The sequence below is a fragment of the Oncorhynchus gorbuscha genome, linkage group LG15, assembly GCF_021184085.1.
Source record: "Oncorhynchus gorbuscha isolate QuinsamMale2020 ecotype Even-year linkage group LG15, OgorEven_v1.0, whole genome shotgun sequence".
Taxonomy (NCBI): Eukaryota; Metazoa; Chordata; class Actinopteri; order Salmoniformes; family Salmonidae; genus Oncorhynchus; species Oncorhynchus gorbuscha.
Genome location: NC_060187.1, coordinates 73,474,034 through 73,487,551, shown reverse-complemented (window position 1 = coordinate 73,487,551; position 13,518 = coordinate 73,474,034). Strand labels below are relative to the sequence as shown.

The window sequence follows — 13,518 nt, the reverse complement described above, 5'->3', positions numbered from 1 at the left end:
CCCCTGGCCAGAGAGGATGGAAGTTCAATGTGTAGCTAGTTGTAGAAGGCTAATGTTAACTAGCTAACATTGCCCATGAAAGGAAATTAGGCTAGCGAGCAAGCATTTTAGCCAGGGTAGCCTAGGACAACAAAATATGAAAGTGTGTACTGTATGACAGAGTGAAAAAATGTTTAATCAACATGAGAGGAGGATGGCATTGGCAAGTAGGGTGAGTCAATGTTTTTTCTATTTGCACGAACGCGCATGGCCACATCATATTTAGATTATGTTGATTGGACTAAATTGTTTTTGGTATCTTTTAGCTGTCACTGTATTAGACAAAGCAGAGGTGATTTGATAATGTTGAAGGTGAAAAGGTGCTGGAATAGTGGAGGCAGCTCATGTTTCCTTTGCGACTTGCGGTAACTCACCACGGTTCTATATCAATAGTTGTTTAGTGGTCCTAAAATGTCAGAATCAGCAACTTGCTTGACCATGCTGTAGGTCATGTAACGGATTGTTACATGCAATATGCTTTGTGGACTGCACCAGACAGGTTGCTTTCTGGGTTTGTGATGAAACAAAGGTGTGGTTGAATTTATTCTGCCACTGTGTCTTCTCGTTGTCTCGGCCTTAGGCATATATATCAGTCGCAAGGCATATGAACTAACAGGTTATAGAGCACAATGCAATTATCACAAAACGGGTTGTAATATGGCTTTTTATTCTGGCTTGGCTTCCCCAGTGATTTTACCCACGCACCGCTACTGTTTATTCCATTCCATCCATTAATGTGCCCATCCTCCTATAGCTCCTCCCACCAGCCTCCTCTGGTGGAAATGTCTAATTATTTTGTATAAAGGGATATGTGAAAGATATTTTCATAAACCTCAAGACATTTTTCCATAATAGCCTAACCATGGATAGGTGGATGTGGTTATCCAGGTATCTGGGACATGGAACACGAACAAGGAAGTAACGCAACATGTAAAACAGAGTGAGATGATTGGTATCAGTCACCTCAGTAGATGGAGAGCATTTCAGCCTCTGCTCTAACAACTCTCTCTTACTTAGAAACCTACAATGTTGTTTCTTGTGGTGATGGTGTCATTTCACCTGGTGAAACAAAGTGACACATGCTCCTCTTTACCACGACTGAGCCTGGATGGAGACTACATTGTGGGGGGTCTATTCCAGCTGCATGAGAAGTATGGAGGGACTGGTCCAGCGACTGACACTGGAAACAAAAAACCTGAGGTGCTTCAATGTCACAGGTAAGGCAAAGTCTGCTTTCACCACTGGGGGGGAAAAACAATACTGTAAATGTCAAACTTTTTTGTTGCACACATTGACAGTAAAACTATGCAACCTTCTACATCCCAGGTTTAAATTTTCCTCAGCAAGCTACCAGCAGATTCAAGTCATGAGGTTTGCTATTGAAGAGATCAACAACTCCACATTGCTGTTGCCTGGTGTCAGCCTGGGCTATGAGATTTTTGACTACTGCTCTGACTTGCTCAGTTATGGGGCTGCTCTGGACTTTCTGACCCAAAAGGGAAGAGGAACCATCCCCGTGTGGAACGGTACAAACTACAGACCTAAAGTCATCTCAGTCACTGGCCCGTTTGGAAGCAGCCAAACCATCAGTGTCGCCCCTCTGTACATGTCTGAGATGATTCCAATGGTGAGTAGTATTTTATGGCACAATATAACCTCATGATGGTGCTATTTATACAGTAGCTGCCTTGTGTTTGTACTCTTCAGGAATGGGTCTGTAGAACACTGCAATATAAATGTACCTGCACTGTAATGCTTGTTCAAATAAGACAATCCTTGTTCTCACAAAAGCATTATAGTTTTGTGTTTTACTTCAACAGGTGACTCATGGGGCATCAAGTGTCCAACTGAGCTCAAAAATCAGATTTCCCTCCTTTTTCCGAACCATTCCCAGCGACAAATATCAGGTGGAGTCTATAGTCCGTATACTCCAACAGTTCAACTGGAACTGGGTGGCTTTCATCGGTGGTGACAATGACTACAGCAGAGATGCCTTGACAGTTTTTCAGGATAAGATTAGACCAGCTAACATCTGTTTGGCGTACCAAGACACCATTCCCCAAAACCAATCCTTAATAGGGCATCTATTCAACAACATAGCCATGTTCAATGTCCAGGTTATTGTAGTCTTTGCCAATGTGGAGTTTGTCATTCCTTTCATCCAAAAGGCCATAGATCTCAGAGTGAAGGAGAAGATATGGATCGCTAGTGAGACATGGTCCATGAACCAAGAGTTGATCAAGAAGAGTCAGATTGAGAGGATAGGGACGGTCTTAGGTGTCACTGTACAGAGGCACAAGGAGCTGAGAGGATTTGATGAGTTCATTAACAACACAGTGAGATCCAGACATGAGAATGCATGCACTGACATGGACTTGAAGGAAAGATGTGGACGGATTTGCTCTGACTGCGACTCCACCAGTGCCCAGACAATTATTGGAGAGGACCCGACATACAGCTTTGTCATCTACTCTGCAGTGTATGCTGTGGCTCATGCACTCCACAATGTTTTGCGGTGTGGAACACAGAACTGTGCCAACTCAGAAATCATTGCTTATCCTTACATGGTAAGTGAGCTGCATCTCCTTCAACATGAAGCCTTATGGTCAACTACATCACCAAAAATCTGATTATTAATTGACATGATCTTTTTTTTGACCATTTTGTCTTGTATTCCCAGGTCACTGAGGCACTAAAACAGGTCAAATTCAAATTGAACAATCAAAGTATAGAGTTTGATGAGAACGGGGACCCACCGGCTCATTACGACATTGTACACTGGGACTGCAGAAATAAAACATGTTCTAATGTGGACATTGGCTCATACGTTACCAACCCCACACCAAGCTTCCATATTAATGAAACTCTCATACATTGGTTTGAGAGCACAAAGGTTTGTACTAAATTGTTCAAAAACATGCAAGTATACATTATACACCATCAAAACACTGTGGTAATTCAAATGATTGATAACTGATGCTGGTCTTTTCCACAGTGATATTTTAAGCTGTTCCTACTTCTTGCAGGCTCCAGTTCTGCAGTGTTCTAGTGAGTGTAAATCTGGCTCCAGAAGAGTTCAAACTGGCTTCCACACCTGCTGTTTTGAGTGTGAGATCTGCTCTGATGGAAAGTACATCAACCACACAGGTACTGAGCAACATGACTTTCTGTTTTTGCCTGGAGTTTTTCCTGGACAGGTCAAGAGTTCAGAAAGAACACCTATGAATCATATGACGAGAATGATTGTTATCTGTACACAGATTAGAATCTGTCACCCAGACGTTCTCTTCCCTTCCTCTCCCAACAGCCGATCCCTACAGCTGCATAGCATGCCAAAAGGACGAGTGGGCCAGGAATGGCAGTACCTCATGCACTAAGCGCTCTATAGAGTATCTGCATTCTGATGCTTTGTTGGCCATTTTTCTGATGTTCCAGGCCAGCTCCATCATCCTCATCTCAATGGCCATCTTGGTTCTGTTCCTTTGTAAGAAGGACACCCCTGTGGTAAAGTCAGCCGGTGGGAGGCTCTGCTTCTTCATGTTGTGTTGCTTGTCCATGTCCTCCATCAGCGTCTTCCTTCACATCGGCAAACCCACAGAGGCCATCTGCACCGTACGCAATTCTGTGTTTGTAGTCTTCTATGTGGCCTGCCTGTCCTGTCTCGCTGTTCGCTCCTTCCAGATTGTCTGTATCTTCAAAATGGCCGCCAAACTGCCCAAAGCTTATGATTTCTGGGTCAAGCATGGTGGTCAGTGGATCACTATTATCACAACCACTGTCATAATGCTGTTTCTGTGCATTTTGTGGATAGCCATTGAAGGACCCAAGCCCAATCAGATAACATTGTATAGCGAGGTAATTTTGGATTGCACATATGGAGTCATCCCCATCTTTTATGTGATAGTACTGTTTGCCGTTTTGCTGGGTATTGCATGCTTTAGTTTTGCCTACATGGGAACTGACCTGCCCAAAAACTACAACGAGGGTAAATCTATCACTTTCAGCTTGCTTATCTTCTTCATCTCTTGGGTCATCTCTCTGACGGTGCACCTGTCTACCAAAGGAAAGCACACACTCTCTGTCAATCCTTTCTCTGTACTGTGCAGTCTGTATGGTATACTCTTTGGTTATTTCTTCCCTAAATGCTATATCATTATCATTACACCGGAACGTAATACAGCAGCCTATTTTCAAACTGCAATCCAGAGTTACACACTTCAACCTAGATAATGTACATATGTTGAGACATATTGTTGTGTGGCACTAGAACTGCCAGTTAGTTCTGTGATGTTTCTTTTCAGTCAATATCTATTTTTTAATCCCATACTGTTTTCCTCCATAAAAGCATTTTAATTGTTTTCCCATTAATAAAACACTTTCTAAATTATTGTTTGTGTCCAATCAGATGAGACTAGGTTAAAAACAAGTAATAGCGAGTATCAAGTGCATTTATTATCCAAAATCCTTTCAAAGTTCACACTTTCACTCTACAAAACTACAAAACTACTCTGCATTGTAGCAGGGATTCACCATATTAAAACAGGATGAACATAATGACTGAAATAAGTATTATGAAATATTATGGCATGCTCTATGAAGTGCTTAAAATAAGCTGTTGAAGTTTTACACGGCAGTACAACAAGCTGGGTGTAAAATAACAGCACCATGCCTGTAATTGTTTTCTCATCTTGTTTGGAAATTCTTTACATGAAGTTAGAGATGAGTACAGAGTCTAAGTAACACTAAAGTCCAACTGAATAACTGAGAACTCTGTGATAAACAAAATAAAGACTGATTTAGTTCCATAGAGCCTTCCCTATGGTCAGTTAGTTTCCTTGATTGGAGGCAGAGTTCTGACGTCTTTACGAGTTTTTCTGAGGGACCTTGATCGTTACCTGAGGTAAAGAATAAAATGTGTTTTGAAGCTTTGACATTAACACATTTTGTGAACATACATACAGCTGCTTGTGAGATGTTGCTGTTTATTACGTATCCAACGTGTGGCAACAGCGTTCATACATTTACGCATGTGGCCCAATGGGGCCTGAACATTTTCTCCTACAGTATTGTGGTAGTGATGGGGTCCTTACCGTTTTCACTTCAGTGTAGTTGTTCAGGCCATACTCTCCCAGTTCACGACCGTTACCAGAATATTTGTAGCCACCGAAGGGGGCTTGTGCTCCAAACACATTATAGCAGTTAATCCTTAGGAGAAAGAAATGGACAAACCACATACACAATTATCGTATTATAATGGGCCAACTTCTGGACCTTTATACAACGGAAAGAAATTGATAATTTGATAGACATAATGTAAAATAAACTAAGCTAGGAAATCAGCATACCAGACAGTGCCAGCGCGAATTCCGCTAGAGATGTAGTGGGCCTTGTCGATGTCTTTGGTGAAGACGGCAGCTGCCAGGCCGTACTTTGTGTCGTTGGCTCTCTCAACCACCTCCTCCAGAGTCTTAAACTTCAGGATCTGCATCACCGGCCCAAAGATCTGAACACAGAAATAGGCAGTGTTATTGAGGATAAATTAATTTAAAGAATCTAACCTAAAGAGATCTGTTCTCTGAAGATAACATGTTACACATGTACGAGCTTGTCTGGCTACTTACCTTAGACCTAGAATACTTCCTTGAAACAAAAGTGTTCACCTCGCCATGGAAAAAAAATGTAACCACTCAAATTCATAGACAGTGCTATGGATGCAAGAACTGACCATCCGTGATATCCCATGTACAGTTTTAACCATGTTTTGAGGCTATACATTGTTTGTTTACCTTTGTTGTTTACAAACACTGGAGTAAAACAAGCTTATATTGTAGGTTCTGATGGGGTATGACAGGATATGAACTAAGCTCATGAGCCATTTATACATTCTATTCTTTAAGAATCAATGGGAATACAGTTGAATTCAGAAGTATAGATACACTTAGGTTGGAGACATTAAAACAAATTGTTCAACCACTCAACACATTTCTTGTTAACAACCTATAGTTTTGGAAAGTCGGTTAGGACATCTACTTTGTGCATGACACAAGTAATTTTCCCAACAATTGTTTACTGCAGATTATTTAACTTATAATTCACTGTATCACAATTCCAGTGGGTCAGAAGTTTATATACACTAAGTTGACTGTCTTTAAACAGCTTGGAAAATTCCAGACAATTATGGCTTTAGAGGCTTCTGATAAGCTAATTGACATAATTTGAGTCAATTGGAGGTGTACCTGTGGATGTATTTCAAGGCCTAACTTCAAACTCAGTGCCTCTTTGCTTTACATCATGGGAAAAACAAAAGAAATCAGCCAAGACCTCAGAATGTTTTTTGTAGACCTCCACAAGTCTGGTTCATCTTTGGGAGCAATTTCCAAATGCCTGAAGGAACCACGTTCATCTGTACAAACAATAGTACGCAAGTATAAACACCATGGGACTATGCAGCCGTCATACTGCTCAGGAAGGAGATGCGTTCTGTGTCCTAGAGATGACTGTACTTTTGTGCGAAAAGTGAAAATCAATCCCAGAACAACAGCAAAGGACCTTGTGAAGATGCTGGAGGGAACAGGTAAAAAGTATCTATGTCCACAGTAAAACGAGTCCTATATCAACATAACCTGAAAGGCCACTCAGCAAGGAAGAAGCCACTGCTCCAAAACCGCCATAAAAAAAAGCCAGACTCCGGTTTGTAACTGCACATGGGGACAAAGATCGTAATTTTTGGAGAAATTTACTCTGGTATCATGAAACAAAAATAGAACTGTTTGGCTATAGTGACCATCGTTATGTTTGGAGGAAAAAGGTGGAGGCTTGCAAGCCGAAGAATAACACCATCAAAACCTTGAAGCACGGGGATGGCAGCATCATGTTGTGGGGGGGCTTTTCTGCAGGAGGGACTGGTGCACTTCACAAAATAGATCATCATGAGAAAGGAACGTTATGTGGATATATTGAAGCAACATCTCAAGACATCAGTCAGGAAGTTAAAGCTTGGTCACAAATGGGTCTTCCAAATGGGCAATGACCCCAAGCATACTTCCAAAGTTGTGGCAAAATGGCTTAAGGACAACAAAGTCAAGGTATTGGAGTGGCCATCACAAAGCCCTTACCTCAATCCAATAGAACATTTGTGGGCAGAACTGAAAAAGCGAGTTCAAGCAAGGAGGCCTACAAACCAGACTCAGTTACACCAGCTCTGTCATGAAGTATGGGCCAAATGTCACCCAACTTATTGTGGGAAGCTTGTGGAAGGCTACCCGAAATGTTTGACACAAGTTAAACAATTTAAAGACAATGCTACCAAATACTAATTGAGTGTATGTAAACTTCTGACCCACTGGGAATGTGAAGGAAATAAATGCTGAAATAAATAATTCTCTACTATTATTCTGACATTTCACATTCTTAAATAAATTGGTGATCCTACCTGACCAAAGACAGGGATTTTTAACTAGTATTAAATATCAGGAATTGTGAAGAACTGAGTTTAAATGTATTTGTCTAAGGTGTATGTAAACTTCTGACTTCAGCTGTATATTATTAATTTACACGTTCAAAATAAATGTAGCAACTAAGGATTCTAGCTTCAGAATAGCCACACAAATATACTTTAGACAACCAAAATATACTGGCTTTTCTTTCCATTTTCATGGGTTCTGCCAAGGCAGCCCCAGGAGCCAAAATGGTGAATCTTGACAGAGTGAGTTGTTAATAAAGAAAATGCCATGCTGTACCTCCTCACGGGCGATGGTCATGCCGTCCTGGACATCTCCAAAGATGGTTGGTTGGATGAAGTAGCCACGGTCTGCAGCCACACCTCCCCCGCACATCAGCTTGGCCCCCTCACGCTTCCCACTGCTGATGTAGCCCAGAATCTTCTTGAACTGTTCCTCATCCACCTAGATAGGGAACCGTTTTACAGTGCTCGTAAGTGGGTGCCTTATTAATGTGTTAGGGAGAGAGTTATAAACCAAACCAGACTACATGTGCTTGTGTATATGTATGCATGTAAGTGCGTTCTTGTAGTTGTTTTCTGATAAAGGCTCTGCATTTGGAAATGCTGGTACCACAGTTATTTCAGTATAATAGAGTGTGCAGCTCTTCTATTTTTATCCAGTGTCTTATGTTTGGGTGTGTGTCTTCAACTCCTACTCTACTCGTCTGGGCGTGTCTTCAACTCCTACTCTACTCGCCTGGGCGCGTCTTCAACTCCTACTCTACTCGCCTGGGCGCGTCTTCAACTGCTACTCTACTCGTCTGGGCGCGTCTTCAACTCCTACTCTACTCGTCTGGGCGCGTCTTCAACTCCTACTCTACTCGCCTGGGCGCGTCTTCAACTCCTACTCTACTCGCCTGGGCGCGTCTTCAACTCCTACTCTACTCGTCTGGGCGCGTCTTCAGCTCCTACTCTACTCGTCTGGGCGCGTCTTCAACTCCTACTCTACTCGTCTTGGTGTGTCTTCAACTCCTACTCTACTCGTCTGGGCGCGTCATCAACTCCTACTCTACTCCTCTTGGTGTGTCTTCAACTCCTACTCTACTCGTCTTGGTGTGTCTTCAACTCCTACTCTACTCGTCTGGGCGCGTCTTCAACTCCTACTCTACTCGTCTGGGCGCGTCTTCAACTCCTACTCTACTCGCCTGGATGTGTCTTCAACTACTATTCTACTTGTCTGGATGTGTCTTCAACTCCTACTCTACTCGCCTGGATGCGTCTTCAACTCCTACTCTACTCGTCTGGGCGCGTCTTCAACTCCTACTCTACTCGTCTGGGCGCGTCTTCAACTGCTACTCTACTCGCCTGGGCGCGTCTTCAACTCCTACTCTACTCGCCTGGGCGCGTCTTCAACTCCTACTCTACTCGTCTGGGCGCGTCTTCAACTCCTACTCTACTCGTCTGGGCGCGTCTTCAACTCCTACTCTACTCGTCTGGGCGCGTCTTCAACTCCTACTCTACTCGCCTGGGCGCGTCTTCAACTCCTACTCTACTCGCCTGGGCGCGTCTTCAACTCCTACTCTACTCGTCTGGATGTGTCTTCAACTCCTACTCTACTCGTCTTGGTGTGTCTTCAACTCCTACTCTACTCGTCTGGATGTGCGTTTGTGCACCATGCAGTATTTCTAACCTGCGGTCCCTGCTCAGTCTTCATGTTGAAGGGGTCTCCCACCACCCTGCTCTTGGCCTGCTCCACACTGCGCTCCATAAACTCATCATAGATGGTGTCCTGCACGTATGTACGGGAGCCGGCACAGCAGCACTGGCCCTGGTTAAAGAACAGGGCAAAGTGGGACTGTTCCACCGCCTCCGCCACTGCAGAAAGAGAGAGAGAGAACACAGTCAACACAGTCATACGTTTTGCAGCCGATATGCTTTTCCACTTGACGTTTTGCAGCTTTGGACTCCATGAAATTGACACCTGACCTTGGGGTGAGTAGCTGCCGGAAGTATTGTGGAATCCAATGGGCTGCTTTAGCATTAGCTAGCCTAGCATGCTGACGAAAAAGGCAGTTTAAAAAAACTAGCAGTATTTTATTCTTCTCGGTTTTCCATGTCGGATAATTAGGAGTACAGTGACATCTTCCATCCCTGGACTGAGGTATGTTTTCTAGCCATATCCTTCATTTGTCACTGCTGTGGAAACATTATAGCTGAGCAAAGTTTTGACTTGAAGCGGAAGGTGTATAACCTCAAGTCAAAACATATCAACTAAGTCAACCGTAATCAAGCAAATAAAGACACACAGGCAAACATGCACATGCCTTAGTAGATTTCAGAGGAGGCTGGTGGGAGGTACTATAGGAGGACAGGCTCATTGTAATGCTGGAATGGAAGAAACAGAACGGTATCAAACACGTCAAACATATGGAAACCACGTTTGACTCCGTTCCATTAATTCCATTACAGTCATTACAATGAGCCTGTACACCTACAACTCATCCCCCCAGCCTCCTGTGGTAGACGTCCTTTGTTGTAAAAGTAGCAGCTGCCTGCTGCAATTGGTACTTCATAAATAAAACGGACACCACATTTTGCTTAAGATATTGCTAAATAATTTTTAACAGACTATCCAAATGAAGTGTTCCCATTTTTGACATATTTCTAAATGGATGCCCATCCCAAAAGGAAAGTCGCCTTGAGCCTTACTCACTGTTAGCATCAGACATGATTATGTTGGGGCTCTTTCCTCCCAGCTCCAGAGTGACCTTCTTCAGGTTGCTGGAGCCAGATGCCTGCTGGATCAGGTGACCTACCTGGACACATGGAGCTGCTTAGACAGTACAGGGTTCATTCTCATACACACACTAATACACATTGGCCCTTTGAAAGCAGTGACTCAGTTCTTTGAGATGCCTGAGGTATGGGTGGTCTGTCTTACCTCAGTAGATCCTGTGAAAGCCACCTTATCCACATCCATGTGGGAGGCGATGGCAGAACCAGCAGATGGACCCATACCAGGCAGGATGTTCACCACACCTGGAGGGAAACCAACCTGAGAGGAGAGAGAGAGAGAGAGATAGAGAGAGAGGGAGCTTAAGGAATGTGGTAAGGAGGGTGTGTGTGTGTGTGTGTGTGAGTGTATTAGTGTACCAACCTCCTTGATGAGACTGGCCACATACAGGGCAGTGAGGGGGGTCTGCTCAGCCACCTTCATCACCACAGTGTTGCCTGTAGCCAGAGCTGGCCCCAGCTTCCATGCCTGCATCAGCAGAGGGAAGTTCCACTGAGGGAAGATAGAGAGGAAGACAGTGAACGGTAGAGTGAAGACAGACCATATCAAACGTGTGCATAAACTCATGCAAAGTACACAGACATGAATCCATGCAGGCACTCAACACATTAAAGTCCAGGCTGCCACTATATTTATACAACACAGCCTTGCAGCTCTACCAGGTTTGGAGGAAGGGTGTCACCTTAAATTACATATTGAGAAAGTATATTGAGAATGTTGCTTAAGTTTCATCAAGGAGGTCCATCTCTAACCCCTGAACAGCTTAAGATTCATCAAGGAGGTCCATCTCCAACCCCTGAACAGCTTAAGATTCATCAAGGAGGTCCATCTCCAACCCCTGAACAGCTTAAGATTCATCAAGGAGGTCCATCTCCAACCCCTGAACAGCTTAAGATTCATCAAGGAGGTCCATCTCCAACCCCTGAACAGCTTAAGATTCATCAAGGAGGTCCATCTCCAACCCCTGAACAGCTTAAGATTCATCAAGGAGGTCCATCTCCAACCCCTGAACAGCTTAAGATTCATCAAGGAGGTCCATCTCCAACCCCTGAACAGCTTAAGATTCATCAAGGAGGTCCATCTCCAACCCCTGAACAGCTTAAGATTCATCAAGGAGGTCCATCTCTAACCCCTGAACAGCTTAAGATTCATCAAGGAGGTCCATCTCCAACCCCTGAACAGCTTAAGATTCATCAAGGAGGTCCATCTCCAACCCCTGAACAGCTTAAGATTCATCAAGGAGGTCCATCTCCAACCCCTGAACAGCTTAAGATTCATCAAGGAGGTCCATCTCCAACCCCTGAACAGCTTAAGATTCATCAAGGAGGTCCATCTCCAACCCCTGAACAGCTTAAGATTCATCAAGGAGGTCCATCTCCAACCCCTGAACAGCTTAAGATTCATCACAGGAGGTCCATCTCTAACCCCTGAACAGCTTAAGATTCATCAAGGAGGTCCATCTCCAACCCCTGAACAGCTTAAGATTCATCAAGGAGGTCCATCTCCAACCCCTGAACAGCTTAAGATTCATCAAGGAGGTCCATCTCCAACCCCTGAACAGCTTAAGATTCATCAAGGAGGTCCATCTCTAACCCCTGAACAGCTTAAGATTCATCAAGGAGGTCCATCTCCAACCCCTGAACAGCTTAAGATTCATCAAGGAGGTCCATCTCCAACCCCTGAACAGCTTAAGATTCATCAAGGTCCATCTCCAACCCCTGAACAGCTTAAGATTCATCAAGGAGGTCCATCTCTAACCCCTGAACAGCTTAAGATTCATCAAGGAGGTCCATCTCCAACCCCTGAACAGCTTAAGATTCATCAAGGAGGTCCATCTCCAACCCCTGAACAGCTTAAGATTCATCAAGGAGGTCCATCTCCAACCCCTGAACAGCTTAAGATTCATCAAGGAGGTCCATCTCCAACCCCTGAACAGCTTAAGATTCATCAAGGAGGTCCATCTCCAACCCCTGAACAGCTTAAGATTCATCAAGGAGGTCCATCTCCAACCCCTGAACAGTTCCTTCACTCACCGGGATGATCTGCCCACACACACCGATGGGCTCATGACGGGTGTAGCAGAAGAAGTCTCCATCGATGGGAATGGTCTTCCCCTCCCACTTATCTGCCCAGCCTGCATAGTACCTGAGCACACACAGACAGTAAACACTTGGACTCAAGAATCCTCCAAAATATTACACCTTTCAGATACATCAAAAGGGATTTGGGGGGGGGGGGGTCAATATTTCTCAACTGCTTTACGTACTCACTACATTCCATATTCAGTAAGTACCAGGGCTACCAAGTATACATGTTTATTATGAAATAGATCTGCAACAACTATAGTTTCAGATTTCAAGAGTAGAAGGAAATGTGTATTTTTTCAAAGAAGGAAACTGTAAATGAGTCTATTTCCAATCCATTAAAAGGTAAACAAGCAGACAGTAGATTGAGATAGTGATTGGATCCACAGTGAGTATACAGTAAGCAGTCTAGGTCATGGTGCTGTGTGCCAGCCAATCAAATAAGCGAGGTTAGGCAGCCTGCAGTCACATTCTTTTAAGAACTAATTCACAGTCAGTCTCACCCTCTTTTCCCCCCTTTTCCCCCCTCTACAGAATAATATCAAAGTGCATAAAATAGAATGTTAGAAGGCAACTGACACAAAGAACACAGCTGACACTACAAGGGTCACCAAGGAGCACAGCTATCAACAGAAAGCCTTCCTAAAGAGAAAGGTTTTAATGCCCGTTTTAAAGGATCCCAGAGTCTGTGGTGCCTTCAGCTGATCCGGGAGGGGCATTCCAGAGCCTGGGGGCAGTCGAGCTGAAAGCCCAAGGATAAAATGCATGCGTGCATTTCACTGCTCTCACACATACACACTGCAATGTATATTACTGTGACTCACCTGAGGCACTTGACCACCATGGGCACGTCCACGCTGTAGGACACGGCATAGGGCTTCCCATTGTCCAGGGTCTCCAGTTCCTATGGCAAAATAAGGTCAGTGTCACGAGTTCCGCCATGGCCTAACTGATGAAGTTTGATTGAGGACAGATAGTAGCAAGGCTGTATTCTGTATTACGTAACATTGTCAAACAAAGGTGTCATTATACACGGATGATTCATGGTTTCTTTTAAGTCCACAATTTGGATCTCTCCACAGCCTCAGAGGATCTAGATGGCAGCATCATTAAATAGTACCCATAAAACACCAGTCTCAACATCAACAGTGAAGAGGCGA

General features: G+C 43.9%; 2 protein-coding genes across 2 annotated transcripts in view; one reads left to right on the top strand and one right to left on the bottom strand.

Annotated features, from left to right (window-relative positions):
• Positions 1-797: 797 nt before the first annotated feature.
• Positions 798-4,626, top strand: LOC123997966 (taste receptor type 1 member 1-like). Its single transcript, XM_046302721.1, has 6 exons — positions 798-1,256; positions 1,366-1,666; positions 1,860-2,606; positions 2,720-2,932; positions 3,066-3,186; positions 3,347-4,626. The coding sequence occupies exons 1-6, from the start codon at positions 1,066-1,068 to the stop codon at positions 4,267-4,269; spliced, it is 2,496 nt and encodes an 831-aa protein (XP_046158677.1). The 5' UTR covers positions 798-1,065; the 3' UTR covers positions 4,270-4,626.
• The window catches only part of LOC123997967 (aldehyde dehydrogenase, mitochondrial-like), a 21,606-nt gene continuing 12,557 nt past the window's right edge, over positions 4,470-13,518 (bottom strand). The window contains 10 exon segments of the mRNA XM_046302722.1: positions 4,470-4,934; positions 5,130-5,244; positions 5,385-5,542; positions 7,779-7,943; positions 9,171-9,355; positions 10,194-10,296; positions 10,422-10,535; positions 10,638-10,766; positions 12,308-12,419; positions 13,183-13,262. Of these exon segments, the coding sequence (XP_046158678.1) occupies positions 4,902-4,934; positions 5,130-5,244; positions 5,385-5,542; positions 7,779-7,943; positions 9,171-9,355; positions 10,194-10,296; positions 10,422-10,535; positions 10,638-10,766; positions 12,308-12,419; positions 13,183-13,262 (1,194 nt within the window). The 3' untranslated portion in view covers positions 4,470-4,901.

Excerpts from the sequence above, each read along its gene's own strand:
- LOC123997966 (XM_046302721.1), top strand. The coding sequence starts at position 1,066 with ATGTTGTTTCTTGTGGTGATGGTGTCATTTCACCTGGTGAAACAAAGT. Across the intron at positions 1,667-1,859 it reads TGTCTGAGATGATTCCAATG|GTGACTCATGGGGCATCAAG; the intron begins GTGAGTAGTATT and ends TTACTTCAACAG. Across the intron at positions 3,187-3,346 it reads AAAGTACATCAACCACACAG|CCGATCCCTACAGCTGCATA; the intron begins GTACTGAGCAAC and ends CTCTCCCAACAG.